At 42.6% G+C, this 22,664-nt stretch overlaps 1 protein-coding gene across 1 annotated transcript in view; it reads left to right on the top strand.

Annotated features, from left to right (window-relative positions):
• The window catches only part of MIPEP (mitochondrial intermediate peptidase), a 172,125-nt gene that overhangs the window by 76,597 nt on the left and 72,864 nt on the right, over window positions 1-22,664 (top strand). Inside the window, exon 15 of the mRNA XM_002712797.5 lies at window positions 20,267-20,341. Coding sequence (XP_002712843.2) covers window positions 20,267-20,341 — 75 coding nt within the window. The remainder of the gene's footprint in view (window positions 1-20,266; window positions 20,342-22,664) is intronic.

Genomic DNA, 22,664 nt, shown 5'->3' with positions numbered 1-22,664 from the left:
GCCAGGAGTCAAGAGCTTCTTCCATGTTTCCTACATGAGTGGCAGGGGCCCAAGTACTTGAACCATCTTCCATTGTTTTCCCAGGCACATTTGCAGGGAACTGATCAAGTGGAGCAGCTGGGGTATGAACAGGTTCCCATATGCGGTGCCAGCATCTCAGGCATGCTATGCCACAACCTGGTCTCAGAAAAAAAATTTTTTAATTAATTTATTATTTTATTTTATTTTATTTTATTTGAAAGGCAGAGATACAGAGAGAGAAGAGAGAGAGAGTACGCTTCCACCCACTGGTTCATTACCCCAGATGGCCACAACAGCTGGGTCTGGGCCAGGCTGAAGCCAGACACTTTTTCCAGATCTCCCATGGGATGGCAGGGGCTCCAGCACTTGGGCCATCTTCCAGTGCTTGCCCAGGAACATTAGCAGAGAGCTGGATTGGAAGAAGAGCAGCTGGGACTTGAACCAGCACCCATATGGGATGCCAGCACTACATCACAGCACTGGCTCCCCCGAAAAAGCTTTTAGGTTAGAAGAATGAAACTGGAGTCTTGTATTTTGTATCTGAAGGGTGCTATATTAGTCTGCTTTTCATTACTTTAACGAAAATGCCCGAGAAGAGCTTCTTTGAGAGAGAAAGGTTTATTTCCACTCACAGTTTGGAGGTCACAGTTCAGAATCAGGTGGCCCCCTAGCCTGGCATGGGTGGAAGCGGGTCATGCCCAGTGCAGAGGAATGATGTCATGGTGAGCCAGGAAGCAGAGAGAGCACCTATGCTGAACTCGAACTCAAATAATAACCCTCCAAGGGCACATCTTCAATGACCGAAGACTTCCCACAAGAATCACCTTTCAGATGCCATGATTAGATTGAATATCTGTTCTTAATCCGTCAGCCATTAACATTATAGCATCAGAGCTTAAACATCTACATGAGTTTTGGGGAGGTCAGTCCTATTCAACCCATAGCAGGTGCGTTCATGTAAGGGGAAGAGAGCATACTTAACTATGTGACATTCCAGAAAAGAAGCCATAGTACAGAGACAGTGAGTTGGAACTGATTTCAACTCCAGAGATTCTGCTTAGAAATGATTGTGGAGGAAATGAGGCATCTCTGAAAGTAGAAAACTTAGCTCCTCAGATTTAGTATTGGATGTTGCAAGATAGCATGCACAGAATGAACAGCTGTGAGCTCTCCACGCCCCAGCTTCAGACATCAACATTCCTCTGTGCCCTTCTGCTGTGAACGCATCCCTGCTCCCCACCTCCCAGGGGTAAGGAGTCCTGAATTCTTACTCATGTTTCTTTTTTGCTTAAAAATAGTTTCTCTTGCATTATTTATTCCTAAGTGATGTAGTAGTGTTTAATTTTAGCTTTGAGATTTACAAAATGGGCATTTTATTTTATAGTCTTCTATGATTTTTTCAGTGATTATATACTTAAGACACATCCATGTTGACGGTAACAGTGTGTTTACTTCTAGTTCTGTACAGTATTCCATAATTTTTGTACCCATTCTCCTGTCATTAAGCATATGTGTTCTCCCATTTTTTTTTGTTTGTTTGTTTGTTTGGCTAGTTCACAGGCTGCTGATGTGAATATTTTTATGCTTTTCTCTTTTGTATTCATGTAGAAGATTGAAACTGCTGGTTTTTCTTTTAAATATTTCTTTGAATGTCAAAATGGCAGAGGGAGGGATGGAGGGAGAGAGAGAAAGACCTTCCATCTGCTGGTTCACTCTCCAAATGCCTGCAACAGCAAGGACTGGGCCAAGCGGGAGCCAGAAGCCAGGAACTCCATCTGGGTGGAAGGGGCCCAAGCACTTGAGCCATCATCTGCTGCTTTCTCAGGCTCATTAGTGGGGAGCTGGATTGGAAGTGGAGCAGCCAGGACTTGAACTGGCGCAGGTTGCAGCTTAACCTGCTGCACAACACTGGCCCATTTTTTTGTTCATTTCTAATCTGTATCTCTTTTATTTCTTTTTCTTGCTCTGTTCCACTTGCTAGAACCTCCTATACACTGTTGCAAGTAGTAACTATATGGCTGTTACTTCTTTGGTCCTGATTTTTTAAAGAGAGAGAGCCAGAAAAGGGAAGAGAAGAGAAGAGAGGTACCCAGGACCTCCACCTGGATCTTCCACATGGATGGCAGGGGCCCAAGTCCTTGGGCTGTCTTCCAGTGCCTTCTGTGGCACATAAACTGGGAACTGGATTGGAAGCTAAATAGTTGGAACTCAAACTAGTGGTTTGGTGTGGGATGCTCCTGCTGTGCCACAGTGCTGACCACTGGTCCTGGCTTTTAAAGGAAATGTTTCTAATGGTTTACTATTTTTTTAAGGCTTATTTTATTTCTTTGAAAGACAATTACAGAGAGAGGTAGAGACAGAGAGAGAAAGATTTTCCATCCATTGGTTCATTTCCCAAATGGCCTCAATGGCTGGAGCTGAGCTGATCTGAAGCCAGGGGCTTCTTCCAGGTCTCCCACGTGGGTACAGGGGCCAAAGGCCTTGGGCCATTCTCCGATGCTTTCCCAGGCACATTAGCAGGGAGCTGGATAGGAAGTGGAGCTGCCAGGACTGGAATTGCGCCCATATGGGGTGCCAGTGCTGCAGGCAGGGGCTTTAACCTACTGTGCCACAGCACCAACTAAAGTATTTTTTTTTATAGAATTATAATCACCTGTTCCTTGAAACTCTGTTAGGATTCATCTGTAAAACCATTCAGGGTCTACTAATTTCTCTTTGAGAAGAATTCTTAAATGATGATTCTTAACTTTCATAGGACTCTGTGTGCCTTTTTTCTCCCTTAAGTAAGCTTTGCTAAGTTGTAATTTTCTAGAAATTTATCCATTTAATCCAAGTTTTTAAGTTTATTGGCATGAAGTTATTTATTGCAATCTTTTATCCTTCAGGTCTTACAAAATTACATCCTTTTCATTTTTATTGTTTTTTTCTCTGTTAATCGTGGCAGAAGTCTGTTTATCTTAGTAGTACTTTCAAAGTGCTAATGATGAACTTTGTCCTCTCCAATTTGTTTTAGCTCATTAGTCTCTGCTCTTGCTACTGCTATCTTCTTCCCTATACCTTGTTTTCTTCCCGGATTTCTTACACTTAGCTAATTAAATGTCAGTCTTATTGAATGTATGCATTTACATTTTAATGCTGTAAACTTTAGATTGTGTAATGAACTGCTTTAGCCGCATTCTACCACCTTTCTTATTTAGGAACCTGTAATTTTCATGTGAAATTGTTTTTTAAGATTTATTTCTTATATTTGAAAGGTGAGAGTTAGGGAGGGAGGGAGAGAAAGAGATTTTCCATCTTCTGGTCCACTCCCCGGATGGCTGCAGTGGCTAAGACTGGGCCAGGCAGAAGCCAGAAGCCAAGAGCTGGGAGCTTCATCGGGATCTTCCACATGAGTTCAGGGGCCCAAGCACTTGGGCCATCCTCTACTGCTATCCCAGGCCATAGCAGAGAGCTGGATTGGAAGAGGAGCAGCCGCGACAAGAACCGGCGCCCATATGGGATGCTGGCACTTCAGGCCAGGGCGTTAACCTGCTGAGCCACAACACCACTCCCAAGTCTGTTGTTTAGATCTTTGATACATAGCTAGTTTGTTTGACCTAGAAAAAAATTGAGAAGTGGGAGTCTTCTACTAGGCTGACTGATATATCACTTCCCTCTTCTATCCAGTTTTGCTGTCTGTATTTTGAAAACATTTGATTAGCTATATAGAAGCACAGAATTGTTCTACCTTCCTGGTGAGCTATTTCTTCCTCTAGTGCTGTTTGCTTAATTGCACGTGCTTGTTCTAAACATTATTTTGCTGATAATTCTGCAAGCTTCCCTGCATTGCTAATCACCAGATATAGCCAACTGAGTTTCGAGAGAACCTGACTTTTTAATAGTTTTGATCTTTAGCTGCTATGCTAAAATATATTACTCATTGTTTTCTCACAAAATATTAATCACACAGTAAGTGATAGAAACCAGTACTTACTATTTTATGCAGTTTTTCTTATTTATTTTGTTTAGCAATCAATCTTTAAAGTAGGTCTACTGCCATCCACGCTGGATACTTGGCCAAAGATCACTCTAGAGTAACCTGGGGGTTAATAGATCCATTAGTTTGTTGTCAGAATTTCCTCAAAGTTCCGTCGTGTTTGATATGAGCAGTGTCACAACACTGGGTATTTTCTTGTCCCAGTTTTTCCTAGTCAGAAGTCCCTTAAGATGGTAGGTGGGGCCGGCGCTGTGGCGCAGTAGATTAATCCTCCGCCTGCAGCTCTGAAGCCGGTTCTAGTCCCCGCTGCTCCTCTTCCGATCCAGCTCTCTGCTATGGCCTGGGAAAGCGGTGGAATTGGCCCAAGTGCTTGGGCCCTTGCACCTGCAAGGGAGACCCGGAAGAAGTAGCTGGTTCCTGGCTTTGGATTGGCGCAAAATGATGGTAGGTAACGGCTTATACTTGTACTTCTGACAGCGTGTTTCACAAAACTCACAAAGGTAACAGACCCACACGTATTTTTTTTTAAAACCCACATGTATTTTAAGCATTATTTCTGGAACTGTAAAATCTTAACACTTCATTTTAGAATTGTTCTGCCTGTCTCATTATAAGATTTTTGTCTGTTGCCTCTGTAAAAATCAGCCCAAGGCTACAATTGCTTAAGTTCTATTTCCGAGGAGACCTACAGACGTGTAGTAAATCTTTGCCTGTCATTCTTTTTCAGGAGATATGAATAAGGACTGAAGGTAAAAACTGAAGTGCAACTAGAACTAGATTAGCTTTGGCAGGTTCAAGTTGTTTTGGAACTTCTCTTATTTTCACCTTAATAGTTCTTAATGATGTCTAGACAAGAGTGTTGGACCAGCAGGTAGACAGACAGACCTGACCTTGGCCCTGTCACCATGCACGAGTGATCTTAGACAAGTCACTGAGCTTGTCTGAGACTTTTCTGTTCCTTTATATAAAAGCAGTTAAATCAGCAAAAATTAAAAAGTACTTGCCTCAAAAAATTTAGTCACAAGTAATAACGTATGCAAACTGTAAAACATGGTATTATTGGAATTTTTTTTGGAAAAAAATTAGAAGTTGGATCTGTAGCACACATTAGAATGTTTAATGTTGGACCCTGTAACTCCCAGAGCCATGTGGTTTCTATCTCTTTGAGCGAATGGTGGGTCTGTGGTTCTAGATGAACATTTTCGAAGTTCTTCATCTCAGATCATCTTTTTCTGTTAGAAAACACCACTAAGTCAAGTAACTGAGCGATGATAGCATTTTCTGTGAATCAGGCCTGAGCTGTTTGTCTCTTTGGGCTGACATAGCATTTTAATTATATTGATTATGTGCCATGTGGATTACTGGTAACAGCAAAACAGGCTAGTTGAGACCGGCTGTGATCCAGCTGTTTTTCTGTTATAGACACGCGGGGAGATTTGGTGTTGCTCCATCACCCACAGCTCAGGGTGGGACGGGAGCGAGCTGGGCAATGGAAGCTGCTGACTTGGGGCCTGGGCAGCTTTGGAGCTTGGCTTTATGCCTCTGAAGTGTTCTTGTTGTTGGATGTCTGTGCCTCCGCAAGCTTTATAGCCAACCCAGTATGTTCTAAGGGGACAGCCATGGTAGGAGTTCTTTGCTTTGGGAAGAGTTGAGTTATTACCATAACATGGATTTGTACCAGAGAATGTCTTGACTTTTGATATTTATGCAGCCTCTAACATAAAAAAAAAAAAATTTGAATGATCATTAATAAAACAAGTTATTTTATCACAGTGATTCGGCTCCCTGAGAATTTGATGCCAGACTTATAACATAATTTAAATTAGACCAGCGAGATTGTGAAATGATAGAAAATCTCTGCAAGTTGATAAGGTGACATGCTTCCAAGTTAAGCTCATGGCGAAACATCCAGAGAATGCAGAGGATACCGAGTTGGCTACAGCAGTTGTAGTTTTGACATTATCTCTAAAATCTTCCCAAAGTTTTGGGTTGTCTTAGTGTAATGCAAAAGCTGATATTATTTAAAGTTTTAATTCTTTGTTATGGTCAACAAACACTGCGGCTTTTGCTTATCCCAAGTAGTACTGTCGACAGCTTCTGTGTGTGGTGAGGCAGCACGGCACAGCTGAGGGCTCTAGCGTGGTGTTTGGCTCAGACAGAGCTCCAGTGAGTTAGTTGTTACTGAGGGACGGTGTGACCTCTGGCCAAGCCAGACCACTGTTAAGAAGGAAGGGGTGCCGTTACTATCCACATGAGACAGCAGTCCTGACTGAGGACTGCCAGGCCCACCTGCACGTGTGGTCATGTGGGCTATGACAGCATTTAAGTCACATGTGTCAGGCAAGGGGTTGAATGTCTTCCCTTTTATTACCATTCACAGGTTGAATACATCTCACCTCATTGAATCTTCTCACAGTTTTTGTTGTGGAGTGTTTTATCCTAATTTACAAACGAGAACCAGGATACTGCAAATGAGCAGGAGTAGGAAACCCATTATGCCTACTCAGACGCAGTCCTCAGTCTGTCTTGCACACACTGTCCCCTTTTTCTGGACTGCTGTTTGGTTCCTAAAATTAGAAAGATTTTGGGCGGGTGCCATTGCATCGTAGGCTGTCTCTGCCTGCAGTGCCAGAATCACATCCTCTTCTGACCCAGCTCTCTACTAATGGCCTAGGAAAGCAGTGAAAGGTGGCCCAAGAGCTTGGGACCCTGCATCCACATAGGGTACCCAGAAGAAGCTCCTGGCTCCTCTGGCCATTACAGCCATTTGGGGAGGGACCCAGTGGATGGAAGATCTCTCTGTCTCTCCCTCTCTCTGTAACTCTGCCTCTCAAATCAATCAATAAACAAATATAAATCTTTTTAAAAATTAGGTTTAGTTTTGTTCACCATTGTTTTTCAGGTGATTATTATGTTTTTCTATGTCAGGGCATCTCAAACTTTCACCTGCAAGAAATCATGTGGCGGTCTGGTCAGAACACAGATTCTGACTGAAAGAGTCTGTAGGGCGGGGCCAAAGTTTTGTAATTGCAAGAAGCTCCCAGATGCTGCTGATGCTGCTAGTTTGCTCACTCTGGGCTTCCTATAGTTGAACTATTATTTTTCTTATAATTCATATCTAAGCAAGAAGAATTGTGATTCTGAGCAAGAAACCACACTTTACCTTCTTGACCTAGGAAGGGAGTTGATTTTATAGCCTCTGATTTTTCCCTTTTTGGCTGTAATTGCATTTCTGGTATAAGAAAAAAAAAAGCATGGGTTCTGGGAGTCAGCTCCAGCATACCATGTGCTCTGGATACACAAGGAGGGTGGGGCTTTCACTCCCTGGGGTGTTGTCAGGAGACCTTTAACACCATCATGCTGGTCTGATTGAAGAGTCTCATTGAAGTTCCCCTAAACTTGAATTCACACCATCAAATGAATGACTATGTTAAGTCAACCCTGGAAATAGGAACTGCTACTCAACATGTAGCAGAGCCTTGCAAAGTGAGTGTGTAGCCACTGCTCCAAGGCTTAAGTCAGCTCTTTCTAACTTGTAGGCAGCTTTGGCATTTATTGTTAGATAAGGAACATTTTCCTTGTTGTAGTCATGTAAAGCCTAACCTTGTGTTTCCAGACATAAACACAACAATTTTTGTTGTTAAATAAAGATATGTGGTCATTGTGGGAAAATTCAGGTAGACTTACTAAAGTTAGCAAGTCAAGTCATGGTAGTTAGTTATTAACACATCATGTTCCAATTGTAGAAATAACATTTCCACCATTTTCCTGTTTAACCAAGTGTTTTACTGTGTTTTTTCATGAGGGTGGATCTGGATCTTTGAATCTGAAATAGCACCAATGCAGTAACACAAGCAACATCATTTTTTTTTAAGGTAATTGCCTCTGAGAGGCTGTCAATCACCGCTGTCTCCTAAATTCCTTCATTGCCTTCCTCCTCTGCCTGTGCTGGTCTCAGGATCAGGTGGGGTTCATTGCTGGCTTAGTAGGATGTCCAGCACAAGCGGGGATGCTGGGTGAAGATGCGTCCAGTGAGTCAGCCTGGCAGAGCCCACCTGCTTCTCTTGCTGACTTCTCCCAGGCCAGGGCCTCTAGTCAGTAAACACAGGACACAGCAGCCTCACACCAGGCCTACTTCAGATGCAGTGGGGGGGTCCTACAGAGGCAAAAACTGCAGGCATTTTTGCAATAGAAACTCAAGGAAGGGCATCAGTTATCTGAAATACGAAGTTCACTCAATAGGTATTATCTTGAAATAAATTTGCATTCATAGTTTCAAATCCTTTTTAAAATAGACTGCCCTTATTAAGTAAGGGATACAGGTTATTTCAGAAAACTGCTTCTGAACAACTGTATGGTAAACTAGTTGGTAAAAGTTGCAGTTGGCTAAGCTTTATTGAGGTTATAACCAGATTTACTATTGTATTTAAAAGAATTGTCTTTGTCTGAGGAATAGCTGATACTAACAGTTACCTGAAAAAAAGGAAAATCACAATCTACTTGTTTATACTGCAGAAAAAAGTTGTGTGTGTGTGTGTGTTTTAAGATTTTATTTATTTATTTCAGAGGCAGAGTTACAGACAGTGAGAGGGAGAGACAGAGACAAAGGTCTTCCATATACTGGTTCACTCCCCAAATGGCCACCAACAGCTCAAGGAGGGCTGGTCTGAAGCCAGGAGCCATGAGCTTCCCCAAGTGGGTGCAAGGGGCCCAAGCACTTGGGCTGTCCTTCAGTGCTTTCCCAGGTGGTTGGTTTATCTGGGGCTTTTCAGCATGGAGGAAGGCTGGCTGTTCTGAGAAGGAGCATGTGTTGTAGAGCAGGGCAATGAGAAGGAGCTTTGTGGATCCACTGATGCAGGGAGCAGCCCCAAAATGCAGCGTACCCGGTGCCCTGCCCTTTCTTCCATGGTGGGCTCCATCAGCTTGCATTGCTTGGGCTGCTTGGGCTCTGACCAAGACAGTGGAAACTGATGGCAGGCACGGGGAACCCGGAGTCTCTGCAGGAGTTACAGAAAGCTTGGGATCTGTGCTGGCCCTGGAAAAGCCAGTGCTCAGGTGGGACTCAGAGGAGCTGAAACAGAAAGTGAGTGTAATATAGGATTGGAAAGAAGCTTACAGGTTAATGAAAATGATATAACTGTACTCAAGCCTTTTTTTTTAAAGATTCATTTATTTATTTGAAAGAGCTACAAAGAGAGAGGGAGAGACAGAAAGAGAAAGAGAGAAGGAGATGTTCTCTTTGCTTGTCCACTCTCCAGATGGCCACAATGACCTAGGACAGGCCAGGCTGAATACCAGAGCCAAGACCTTCTTCTGGGTCTCCCATGCAGGTGCAGGGGCCCAAGGATTTGGACCATCCTTCAGTGCTTTCCCAGGTGCATTAATAGGGAGCTGGATCAGAAGTAGAGCAGCCTGGACTTGAACCAGTGTCTATATGGGATGCCAGCCATAGTGCTGGCCCCCAGCCTTTATTTCTCTGGGAGACTTTATAAGAATTTTTTCCTAGAGTTCACATTTGATTTCTTTAATAAATTATTTCTCAACAAATTATCACCTGATTGTAAAGCTGTATGGGGGTGCAGTGGATATAGTAATTAAGTAGGGTCTCTATATTCTAGAAACTAGGGCTGGATATAATTTTTAATACACTGGTTTGCACTGGGAATCTCCCCCACACCAGGAACTGACTTGGTTGACTCCTGGGCACACCCCACTTGCTTTGTTGATGTATCTTCCACCAGTGGGCAATACCTCTGTTCTTGGTGAGTTCAGGCCCAAAGTCTACCAGTTCCAAGCAGCTTCATGCAACTGGGCTCAGTAGATGCAGGATGAGACAGTGTATTTAGAGTTTCTTGTGCTTCATTTCGCTACTTAGCCTCATGTTCTAAATGACACCCCAGTAAACCTCTTCAGGAAGAGATGTTTGTAGAACACTTTGGAAAGTTTTTGGCCTATTTAAGTAAGAAGTATGAAGTTAACTCTATATCAGTCAAAATATTTGCCATGTAGAGATTTATAGTTTAAAGATTTATTTTTATTTATTTGAAAGAGTTACACAAAGAGGAAAGGCAGAGAGAGAGAGGGACATGGGTCTTCCATCTGATGGTTCACTCCCCAGTTGGCCACAATGGCCAGAGCTGCGCCGATCTGAAGCCAGGAGCCAGGAGCCTCCTCTGGTTCTCCTGCACGGGTACTGGGGCCCAAGGACTTGGGCCATCCTCTACTGCTATCCCAGGCCATAGCAGAGAGCTGGATAGGAAGTGGAGCAGCTGGGACTAGAACCTGCGCCCACATGGGATGCTGGCGCCTCAGGCCAGGGTGTTAACCCGCCGTGCCACAGCGTTGGCCCCAAGTAGATTTTTTAAAAAAAGATTTATTTATTTGAAAGAGAGAGGAGAGACAGAGACCTTCCATCTGCTGGTTCAATCCCCATATGGCTGCAACATCCAGGACTGGGCCAGGCTGAAGCCAGGAGCCAAGAGCTTCATCTGGTCTCCCGTGTGAGTGGCAGGGGCTCAACCACTTGGGTCATACTCTGCTGCTTTCCCAGGCACATTAGCAGGGATCTGGATTGGAAGCAGAGCAGCCAGGACATGAACCGGTGCCCATATGCGATGTTGTTGTCACAGGTGGAGGCTTAACCCACTGCACCACAGCGCTGGCACGAAATAAATGTTTTAAAAAGATACATACTTTACAAACCTCCTGTTTGTCCAAGCCAGGTTTTGCCATCAAATATGTCAAAGTTATAAAAAAACCTTTCAGTCCTGTGGGAAATACCCTTACCTGTGCACTCAAGAGATGGACCCAGGCTCAGGAAGGGCAGAGAAAGCCAGAATTAATCCAGGATCTTGCAAGATCCAGCGTCTGATGAGCAGGTACACCCTGAGCAGAGCAAGCAATTTATACCTTAGCAGGCAGGTCCCTCCCATGGTTCCTCATTGGCTGAGTATTATGGGGTGTACGATCTTCCTGGAGATTGCCTAAGTTACAGAGTTACTTCCTTCACCCTTCTGTGGACTTTAATTTCCTCATTTCGGGTGGCCGCTCCATGACATCCTGTTTGCCTCAGGAGTTTTGCTACATCTACAAGGCAGCTAAGGGTAATTTTCCATTCTGTGTTGAAAATGATCACCGTTTTCTTACAGTCTCCAGAGCCTTCTAGATTTTGGAATTTGAAATAAGGGATCCAGACCTGTTCTCAAAGCAATCATTCTGTTGTTTCTGTCTGCACTCTGCTCACCTGTAAGCTCAGTTCTGAATGTATGGCCCAACAGTGAGAATTGTGTGGAATTACAACAGACATATTTTTAGTTGCCGAACTTCATTTCTGGCCTCATTTTATTTTCTTTCTCCCCCTTCCCCTCTCCCTCTTCTTCCTCTTCCCAGATGTTAGTACCTAGGAAAGTATGAACTGTTGAGTCTTTTCCCATTCACTTAGGGTGTGGAACGCTCAGAAGAGTGCTTCTGCCGACCTGATACAGAAAAGGCAAATACAAGCCTCATTTTTATTGGGCTCACAAGGGAGCTGAGGTCACAGGGTCATCTGGGTGTTTGACTTCAAGGAGACACAGATTGACTCACCTGTGGCACAGCTCGAGGAAGAGCTGACCGCTCTACAAGGCAGATAAGAAATCATATAATCTTTTTCTAAACTGTTGAAAGCCCAGTGTGGACTGGCCTATCAATCTGTAATACCCCAGGATTCTGACCCAGAGGGAGTTTGTCTTCATTTGTGGGCTATTTCCTCCCATCCTCCACCAGGTACTCAAGAAATTAGTGGGAGCCCAGATAAAGCCATCCTCAGTGTTGCAGGCCTGTGGGAGTGATTGACTGTTACACACCAACCCACAGAAACCTGACCCCCTACTCACAGACACAGCAGTCAGGATAACCATACTCAGGGACTTTAAAAGAACTAACAACTAAAATAACTTTTAACTCTCAGAGACTTAATTAACTGATAAGGATCATGGAAAAGATGCATAGTGTATATGAACAGGTAGGAAGGAGAGATGAAAACTATGAGAAACAGTCAAGAAGAAATACAAGAAGTAAAGCCACAACATCAAATATGAAGAATTCCTTCAAGGAGCTCATCAGTATGCTTGACACGGCTGAGGAAGAAATCAGTTAACTTAAACTTAGGTCAATAGAAATTATCCAAACTGAAATACAAAATGCAAGACAGAGCCTCTAAGAATGCTGGGACAGTGTCAAACAGTGTAGCATGTGTGCAGTCGAGCACCAGAAAAGTGGAGCGAGAGAACAGGGCAGAAGAAGCATGTGAAAGGATCATAGCTGATAATCTGCCAAAAATAATGAAAATCAAACCAGACATTCAAGCAGCTTAATCAGTCTCAAGCAGGAAAAATAATAAAGAGACTATTCCTAGATATGCATTATAGTCACACTGCTGGAAACAAAGATTAAGAGAGGACCTTGAAGGCAGCCAGAGGAAAAAGGGCACATTACAAAGAGAGGTAACAATTGCAGTGGGCTTCTTATTCTAAAGAGTGCATATCTGAACTAATGAAACTAGCTGGGCCCATAGCATGAGCTCTATTTGATAATAGCATCAAAAGGGGAACATTTTGTACCAGTCCTTTCTCAACATCAACTAGAACTTGCAGATGAAGTACCAATTCTTTGTTTGGTAACTGATTAAGGTTGAGAAAAAATATTTTCCAAAAGTAAGTTAATGAGCAACTTTCGTGGAAGATACTTTGATATTGAAAATAGACTGATATCACATTGGTTGACTTCATGTTTTCTAAAAGCCTTAAATTAAGGTTGGAAAAAAGTGTCTTCTTTTAAAAGCTGAGTAATTTGAATAGACACATGTGTTCGGTTAAAGATATTTGACTATTTTATAAATAAAAAGAAACATAAACCAGAAACCCTGACAATATGTTGCTTATTTGGAACTTGTTCAGTGGTACAGAGAGAGAATTATTTGAACTGTTTAGCTATAATTTCTCTGTCCTAAGAAATTCTAATCCCAAACCTACATCTACACAATGTGTAGATAAAGCAGTGACATATAAAGTTTGTAGATGTCGATGATTACGGTGTTATATAGGACAGTAGTGTAGTAAGTATTTCTAGCTATGATGAATTCAGCATTCATTCTGTTTGAACTTGTTTTTAAAACAGTTTAAAAACATTGCTTTTAAAATACAGTATCTTGAGAAAAATCAATATTTTGCATATGAGGAAAATGTGACTTAGAGCCTAATAAATCGCCCAGTATCATGCCACTAAGCTGGAAAGTGGCATGAAAGGATGCAAACTTAGCTTTGTCTGCCCCCAAACCTAAGCTGTTTCCTTTATGGTAATAGTCTAGCACAGTGATGGGAGTTTGGGATTCGGACATGCATTGGTGCTAAGACAGGCTCTCTCTTCTCTCATACGTGTAAGAAGAAGTGCATTAAATGCTTGCTTTTTCTGGATTCTCAGGATGATGTGAAGCAGCCATTCCCATGGTCAGGAGTTAAATTGAAATCGGACAAGACCCCCTAAAATTTACACTGAAATGTGGCCCTTTAAAGTTCCCTAGAAATGCTATCCGGGGTGCCACATGTACTACCGGAATTTGGGGTACCTTACCATTTCACCACGGGCTTATTACTAAATCCCCGATATTAATAAGCCCAAGAGGGTTCTTGCCTAATATTTAGAGAAGAATTCTAAATACCGGCACAGATAAACGAGGCAGCATGGTATGTTTTAAGCTTTTTAGTGAGAAAGATGCATAGGAGAGTGAGAGCTTATTTAGGGGAGAGAGGTGAATAGGGGTTCATACCAAGCACCAGGAACCAGCCACATGGATGAGCATCTAGGCCAGGAAGCCTAGAGCACATGGCCCGAAGGCCATGCACCCTGGAGGCGCAGGGCTACAGCAAACCCTGTCCTGGAAAGAGGCCAGGGAAGAAGAGCAGGCCGGGCCACACAGTGGCCCGGCTTTTGTTTATTTATTTATTTTTTATTTTTTTAAACTTTATTTAATGAATATAAATTTCCAAAGTACAGAATATGGATTACAATGGCTTCCCCCCCATAACGTCCCTCCCACCCGCAGCCCTCTCTTTCCAGATTGCTGCGTGTGCATGTAACACAAGGAAAGCATATCTGGAATCTGTATATATATCATCTGCCTTTCTAACTCCTTCCTTCACATAGCTGCTGCCATCAGTAACCATTTGGCATCTGGATTTTCCAGGGGCTCATCTCGTAGGTCTGGCCTGCTAGAGTACACCTGCCTAATTCATTCCCCCCTCAGAGACTCCATCCCCTTAATCCTAAGGGAAGTTGATGGCCATTGAATCATCTCTTCTGTAACTGCTTCCTGTTCATGAGGGGTGTAGTGCAGGCCCTGCCTATCCAGTGTCTGTAAGTCTCTGTCTATCCTGTCTAACAAATTTGCTTTGTGGGTTGGAGCAGTCTCAGTCATTGCCAAGGTCTGTGTCCCTGCGTAGTCAGTTACTCCCAGAAGTCGAGTTCTAAGGTTTCTGATTGGCTTATAGGAACAGTCAGGCATGTCTTTCACATTCACCTGTGAAGACTTAAGAGGTAGAAGTTTAGTCCTAATTTCACAGAAGTAGTCGTGCTCAATAGCACCTGGTAAGGTCCCTTTAATTTAAGCTGAAACTGATCTGAAGAGGATCTTCTATGAATGGCTTGCTCAGGAATATCTAATGTTGGAGTTTTTGTTAAAAACTCCTTGATTCCTTGGAACACCTTTGCAGCTCCCCTTTGCAGTACAGTGTCTGTTTCAGAGGCTTTTAAGAAACAAAGGCTTAGAATCCAGATCCTGGAATCCATAACTCTTGTAGCTACCCTTTTCAGTACAGAGTCTGCGTCAGGGCCTCCTTAAAGCTATATGCAAAAGTTTGGAATCCAAATCCTGGAATCCAGGTTCCATAGAATCCTGTCATCAGCAATTCCCAATACTGGAGCTTTTATTTAGAAGCTCCTTAGTTCTCTGGAGCAACTTTTGCAGCTACCCTTTTCAGTATGGAGACTGTCTCAGGGTATCTTTGAAGCTATACACAAAAGCCTGGAATCCAAATCTTGGAATCCAAAGTCCATAGAACTTTGCCATTCTCAGAAATCTCCTCGGCTGTCTTTATGTATCTGACCCTATGTTAAAACATACAAGATACATGTATCCAAGATTTTACATTTGAGGCACTTACTAAACCTTAAATACCTAGAAACACAGGCAATGGAGTTTGGCACTTAGACATAACTAGAACTCACGATGCATAATATCACACAATAGAGCAAAACAAATCTTTGGGATTAAGTTTTTCCATTAAAGTTACTACTGTAGCTCTTTTGAGAACGGAGATCCTACATGGGAAGTTAGTACAGTGACTCCTATTGCCTGTTGTTAATTTATCAATTAACACTTTTACGTGTGATGTCAGTGATCACCCTGAGGCTCTTGACATGAGCTGCCTAGGCCATGGAAGCCTTCTGAGTTCCGCAAACTCCATCAGTATTCAGACAAGGCCATAAGCAAATGGAAACAGCCCCAAAGAGCTCCCTAGTCCTGACATTTCTTGCACAACCATTCCTTACTATAATTAATACAAGCTTTATTCATGACTTATAGCATTCTTAATATGCTATTAGGGTCCTTTACAGTCTTTGCTAAGTATGGCAGTGTCCAGATCCTAAAAAGAACTGAGAAATTATATGTCTCTATTGGGATAGGAAATTCAGAGATGAGTGAAAGAGAGTATTTCCTACCTTGGAAATTATGAATTTCAAAGTAGTAGATTCTCAGATTGATAGTTGCTTTAGTTAGCACTCTGACCTCAGAATCAGACCTTAAGGCATTCTGGTCTGTGTGAAAAGCCCATGAGAGCATTTCAGGAGTGGAAAGCCAAGATACTGTGGCAAAAAATGTCCTACATGAAGGACCTCAGTGGGTGAGTCCCCAGTGGATGGAAGTGGTCATCAAAGAAGCACATACTGGCCATCGCCGCAGCTTACTAGGCTAATCCTCTGCCTGTGGCGCTGGCAACCCAGGTTCTAGTCCCGGTTGGGGTACCAATTTTGTCCCGGTTGCTTCTCTTCCAGTCCAGTTCTCTGCTGTGGCCCGGGAGTGCAGTGGAGAATGGCCCAGGTCCTTGGGCCCTGCACCCACATGGGAGACCAGGAGGAAACACCTGGCTCTTGGTGGCCATTTTGGGGGGGGTGAACCAATGGAAGAAAGACCTTTCTCTCTGTCTCTCTCTCTCACTGTCTAACTCTGCCTGTCAAAAAAAAAAAAAAAAAAAAAAGAAGAAGAAGAAGGACATACTTTTCTTTGAAGGGAGGAGAAAACTTCTACTTTCTTATGGCCTTGTCTAAATACTGATGGAGTTTATGGATTCAAAAGGCTTCAGTAGCCTAGGCAGCTCATGTCAAGAGCCTTGGGTGATCAGTGACATCATTTGTAAAAGTATTAATTGTTAAATTAACAAAAGTCACTGTGTACTGACTTCCCATGCAGGACCTCTGTCCTCAAAAGAGTTGTATTATAATTATGTCTAAGTGCTCACAAAAGATATATCATTCTTGGGTACTTTTTAAAGTTAATTAAGTTTTAAAAAAAAAGTAAAATTAACTTCAAGATGCAATGACTTTGAACAGCCCTTGTCTTGACTGTTGAGGAACAGGGAACAGGTTTTTTTTTTTTTTTTGTTCCCATGCAAATTATTGAACTCTTAGTTTAGAGTTGGTCTTCTGTATATAAAGTTAATTGAAAATGGATCTTAGTAGAAAATGGAACTGGAAATGGGAGAGGGAGTAGGAGGAGGGGTGGGAAAGTGGGTGGGAGGGCAGGTATGGTAGGAAAAATCACTATATTCCTAAAGTTGTACTTATTTTTTTTTAAGATTTGTTTATTTATTTGAAAGTCAGAATTACACAGAGAGAGAAGGAGAGGCAAAGAGAGAGAGAGAAGTCTTCCATCTGTTGGTTCACTCCCCATTGGCTGGTTGGAGCCAGGCTGATCTGAAGCCAGGAGCCAAGAGCTTCTTCCAGGTCCCCCACACCGGTGCAGGGGCCCAAGGACTTAGGCTATCTTCAACTGATTTTCCAGTCCATAGCAGAGAGCTGGATTGGAAGTGGAGCAGCTGGGGCTAGAAATGGTGCCCATATGGGTTGCCGGCACTGTAGGCAGCAGCTTTACCTTCTATGCCACAGTGCTGGCCCCAAGTTGTACTTATGAAATGCATGAAGTATGTATTCCTTAAATAAAAGGTTTCTTTGGTGGGAGAAAAAGTAGTAGAGTCTGGTAAACGTGGAAGGACCACGTGTGTGGTGAAAGTATTATTTCCAGTGCTGTAAACACTGGTAAATTTCATTTCAGTGCAATGAAATGAATTATAATACTATTCAAAGTTCAGGTGTTTTAAATGTATTTTCATTTATATACCCTTATGTGTACTCTTTTATTTTGAAATAATTATAGATCCACAGGAAGTTGCAGAAAATGCTAGAGAGAGATCCTAAGCCCCCTGCACTCAGTTTCCTGCAGTGGTAGCATTTTCTGTTACCGATAGTAGCAGGTGGCTTTTTCAATACATAATTTTTGCTAAAGTATGTTCATTTGTCCTTGGCCTTCATACTCATTTTCTTTATATATTGTGTTGTTCGACTGCAAACCTGATAAGGAAAGCCTTAAGCTGCACTGAGTCTGTCCTATGATGTTTACCATTCCTCCAAAGGCTTGAGCCTTTGAGATACTGGCCTCTAAATAAATGAGCTACTTCAAAAACGGGAAGGTATGTTGGGTTTGGCTCGTGGAGCTAACACTTGGCGTTTCCGGTCATTGTAGACAGAACTGAGGGTGGAATCTTCAGCAGCTGCCTCACCCCAGCTGTGGCCTGCTGGGTGGTCTGGCCCTTCCTCTGCCTTGGCAGGGCACCATCGCTTTGGCCTTTGTTCATCCACCCTGAGCCCCTCCATCCCTTGCTCTCCAGGGTGTGGGCCAGTGTGCTCAGCTCCTGACACCACCTCCCTCCCCCAGCCTCCCCTCTGGCCTCTCCTTTGCCTGCTGTCTGCATCTGAGGGGCTTCTCTTCCCTGCCTTCGCAGGGCCTACTGCAGGTCCTCCTTGTGTCTTTGCTGCATCCTCACAACAGTATTTGCAATGTAAGCCTGCTTAAGCATTTCCTAACCTTAAACATGCAAAAGCCTCCCACCCCTGCTTTCATCTCCTCCTACCCAGGCTCCTCAGCCACATTTCAAACAGCTCTGGGGGCGCTGGACTCCCATCTGTCCTCTCTCCCACTCCTCTCCAGAAGCCTGCGGAAAATGCTAAGGGTGGGCCTCCCAACTCCTGCCTTCCTCCTGTTCAATACCTGCCCTGAAGCCAGAGGGATCCTAGTAGAACACAGAGCTGACCCTGTGACTTCCTTACTTAAGACTTAAGACTTGCCCGTGGCTTCCCACAGAGCTAGATGCCACAGGTTGGTCTGGCAGGCTCCTCCAGCTATAGCAATAGCTTTGTGTTCTGCCCCATGAGTGTCCCAGAACCGCTGCTGGGAATGCTCTGGGTTCCTCCCGCCCCTCCCTATCTGGTCTGTGGAATGCCTGTGCCTTTTGCACATCCTACTTCTAAATCCTGTTCTCAGCTGAGCATCTCAAGGTCACAGGTGTCCCTGGGCCCTGCGTGCCGTCCTGCTGAGCACTCACTGCCTTTAGGAATCTGAAATTGCTGCTTACTCAGAGGGCCTCCTGGGCAGTCCTTGGGCCCACTGCCTGTCCTGGCTTGCCATTTGTGTCCCCGGCTGTGGACAGGACTCCCTCACAGGCATCCCCAGGTTTGTGAAATGAGAAAACGTGGTCCTTCCCCATGCACTTATTTTGTGAAAGTAAACTTAAGACTTCGTGAAGCAGGAACCATCCCCCCAGTGCTGCACAGCCTGTGAATGTAAGCACCTTTAGGTGACTGAACGGGCTGTTGGCAGACAGGAACTAACTGAATCTTGATTTCAAAGATACTGTTGGAGGAAATGTTTCCTCCATACGTACGAGATGGGTGACCCTGGTGTCAGAAAGCCCCAGAATTACACTCCACAACTTGCTTCCACCTGTGTCTTCACTCTAAAATCCATTCCTGCCTGCTTGGCTCTTGTTAGAGTCATGGAACGAGAAGAGAAAGGGTGGAAGGTTTGTTGCCTGAGCCCTCGCCGCGTCCTCCTGCAGTGTTTCTCCTTAGAAGCCTTCTGCTCATACAGTGGTGCTTGGAGTCATCCCTCCCTTCAGCAGGTCTTTATGGAGGCTGCTGTCTGCCGGATCCTGTCCTAGGAGTATATACGAGGGGACTTCCAAATGCTTATGGAAAATAACATCTTACCAGAAAAACTGCGTGGATTTTTTTTAAACACCAAAGTAAATTTATATTTTTATTCCATTTTTTTCCACCAACTGTCTGAGGTTCCTGTGTTTAAGCAGTGGCCGTGTGCCCAGCCAGCAGACAGCCCACATTCTCATTGCAGTCAGGGGTCTCTGCAGCCACACTCAGGTCACCTGCTGTTAATCTCTTGTACTCCTATAGTGTGTTTCTCTTTAGAGGAGCTATTAGTTTAATTTAGATTATAAATAGAGTTGTAGCTTTCTTCCCTATACATCAGTATTAGTTATTTTAAAGTAGAGCAAGACTGAGCAAATTGCATCTTCAACTACATTATTAGATTATTTCTGAGAGGATCTGTATGTTACAGGATTAGGCCTAATTAGTCTCACAGAGAAAGCCTTCAATCAAAAAGGAACATTCTGTTGAGCAGTCATGCTATGTGATTCTTTCAGGTCGGATTCATTATCATGTTTGTTTGTCAGGTTATCAGTTCAGCTTTAATGCTGGCTGGCACCATGAATTACAGTTTATTTTTTGACGTTTTAATCTTTCAGTCCTAGTGTCAGTTATCATATGCACTTGGACATGGAGAGAACACTTGAACAAGCACTCATTGATAACAAAGGAACAGCAAAAGTATTCTCTTTCATGTATGAAATAGATTTTTAAAGACTGGTGCCAGTGTTTTAGTTCCCTGTAATCCTGGTTTTTGATGTACCAACTTTATTTGACAGTTACTGCTTTTTAAAATTTAATGGAATGTCTCCATTCTTGTCAACTAAAATACTTAAAAGTTACCTTAAAACTATAAATTCTGTTACTCATTTTTTCACTTGGTGTTGATATTATTTTTAAATGTCCTGACTCATACTGAGCAGTTTATTCACATATATGTTCTTTTGTTTTGTCAAGCCACTGCCAAAAAATATGGTGTCTCGTCTCTGTGAGTCCAAAAAGGTTTGTGCTGCTGCTGATATGCAACTCCAGGTGCGTATGTACCTTTCTCTAGAGGCATTATCCCAGATAAATACATCACTTTCAGTTCTTGCCAAGGCTTCACATTTATTATTATAATTATGCTTCTAAAACATCTTTCATCTGAGTTCAAAGAACTTGGCCAAAATTGACTCATTCAGTCCTCGCACTGTCCTTATGAAGTTGATGTTAAAATAAGGTTATTTCCCATTTTAAGTCAGGGGAAATCAAAGCCTAGAAAGATTATATAACTTCTGCTTCACACATTTCAGCTGCCAAGTTAAGGCTCAAACCCAATTATAGGTGTTCTTACACATTTTGTATCTTTTTGGTAGATTTGTGGTTTTAGATGTGAAGTTTAGACTAATCACCATATTACCATTAGCTTTAGATTTTATTCAAAACCAATTTTCTAGCTTTTTTTTAAGATTTATTTTATTTATTTATTTGAAAGACGGAGTTACAGAGAGAGATAGAGACAGAGAGATAGGTCTTCCATCTGCTGGTTCACTCCCCAGATGGCCACAACACAACGGCCTGAGCTGTGCTGATCTGAAGCCAGGAGCCAGGAGCCTCTTCTGGGTCTCCCATGTGGGTGCAGGGGCCCAGTGACTTGGGCCATCCTCTACTGCTTTCCCAGGCCATAGCAGAAAGCTGGATTGGAAGAGGAGCAGCCTTGACTAGAACCGGCGCCCATATAGGATGCCGGCGCCCCAGGCCAGGGCGTTAACCCACTGTGGCACAGTGATGGCCCCCTCAATTTTCTAGATTTCCAGATGAAGACTAGATAAATGCTGTGAACCATCTGGATTTCTGGTCTGAACGATCGCAGATGCTTAGCTATTTGTGATTACTGAGATTGTTTATAGAATTCTTATTCTTCATCAGATGTTTGGAGTTATGTAAAAATAACCTAGACTCCTAACTTTCATCTTGGCCAATATTCACTTTGTAACAATTCAGTTACTTGTTTAATAAGCGTGTAGCTGATATTTAATTGCTTTTGATTTTGTGTAATTCTGTCCTTACAAAGTAATGAATGAGCCTTTTCTTGTACCTTAAGAGATATATTTTAGAGAAAAAAGTGCATTATGTAGACAGAACCCTGACTTTACATTTGATTTACATTATTCAGTGTCTGCATATCAATGTAATTAAAAGGGGATTTCAGAATTATTTGTAAAATTTAAAATTACTTGATAAAATCCATTTGATTTGCCGATATCTATGGTAGAAGGCCTACCTTGTAAAAGCCTGTATTGTGGCTATCTTTCTGAACAGTTGTCCCAGTGATTTTCTTTTAAAATAGAAGCTCAACCTTTCCTTCTTCCCACCATCCAAGAATAATAACCTTCAGGAAAAGACAAAGAAATTTCTGCCCAGTGACTCTGCCCAGCTTTCAAGTTAGTTTTTGTACAGTGGCAGCATACAAGGATGAAAAGGAAGTGAACTGTTTGCATTTTCGAAGGGAGTATAAGCAGTGTTTTTAAAATTGGGATTTTTAGGAGTGGGCATTTGGCATAACAGTTAAGATACCATTTGAGATGCCTTCGTTTCAAATCAGAGTTCCTGGGTTTGAGTTCCTGCTCCACTCCCAATTCCAGCTTCCTGCTAATGTGTACCGTGGGAGGCAGCAGGTGATGGCTCAAGATCCTGATAGAGTTCCAAGCTTTTGCCCTCCACCTGACCTAGCCCCAGCTGTTGGAATTATTTGGGAAGTGAAATACTGCATGGGAGATCTCTGTCTCTGTCTCTTTGGCTTTCAAATACAATAAATAAGTATGTAAAATTGTTGAGACTATTAAAATATACCTCCCTTAAAAAATAAAAACTGGGAGTTTTAAAAAAATTATGCATTGTTTTGAAAATATGGTACTTATTTTTCTGTGGTTGTAAGATTCTTAGTTCCAGTAATGCATTGCTTCCTGCATGAGCAAGTAGGCTCTTGGCTTTAGAATTATTTGGTGTATCAGCAAATAAGCATGAAAAAAATGCACATTTAATTTACTTTGCTCTCTTTTGTAATTCAAAAATTGTAATTCCATGTTTATATCATGTGAAAAAGATGTAAATGAAGAACTGAAACTCTAGAATTCTGGTTTGTTGATCAATAGAAGAAAACAAAAAGCACCCTTCAGCTCAGGTTAGAATTTACAAGTTTTAGTTCTTAATAGTTTACTCTGTTAGAACATAGCCAGGACCTGGATGAGTAATTCTGGCTTCTCTGATCTGCATTGTTACTTATTATAGACTATAGAACTAGAAGAGCTGTATTTACCTGCATGTTTAGATAACCACTTAGAGGAAAGCAGTGTTTATATTTAGGAAATGTCTG

This window comes from Oryctolagus cuniculus, chromosome 9, assembly GCF_964237555.1.
Source record: "Oryctolagus cuniculus chromosome 9, mOryCun1.1, whole genome shotgun sequence".
Classification (NCBI taxonomy): Eukaryota; Metazoa; Chordata; class Mammalia; order Lagomorpha; family Leporidae; genus Oryctolagus; species Oryctolagus cuniculus.
This window is presented reverse-complemented; position numbering and strand designations above follow the sequence as displayed.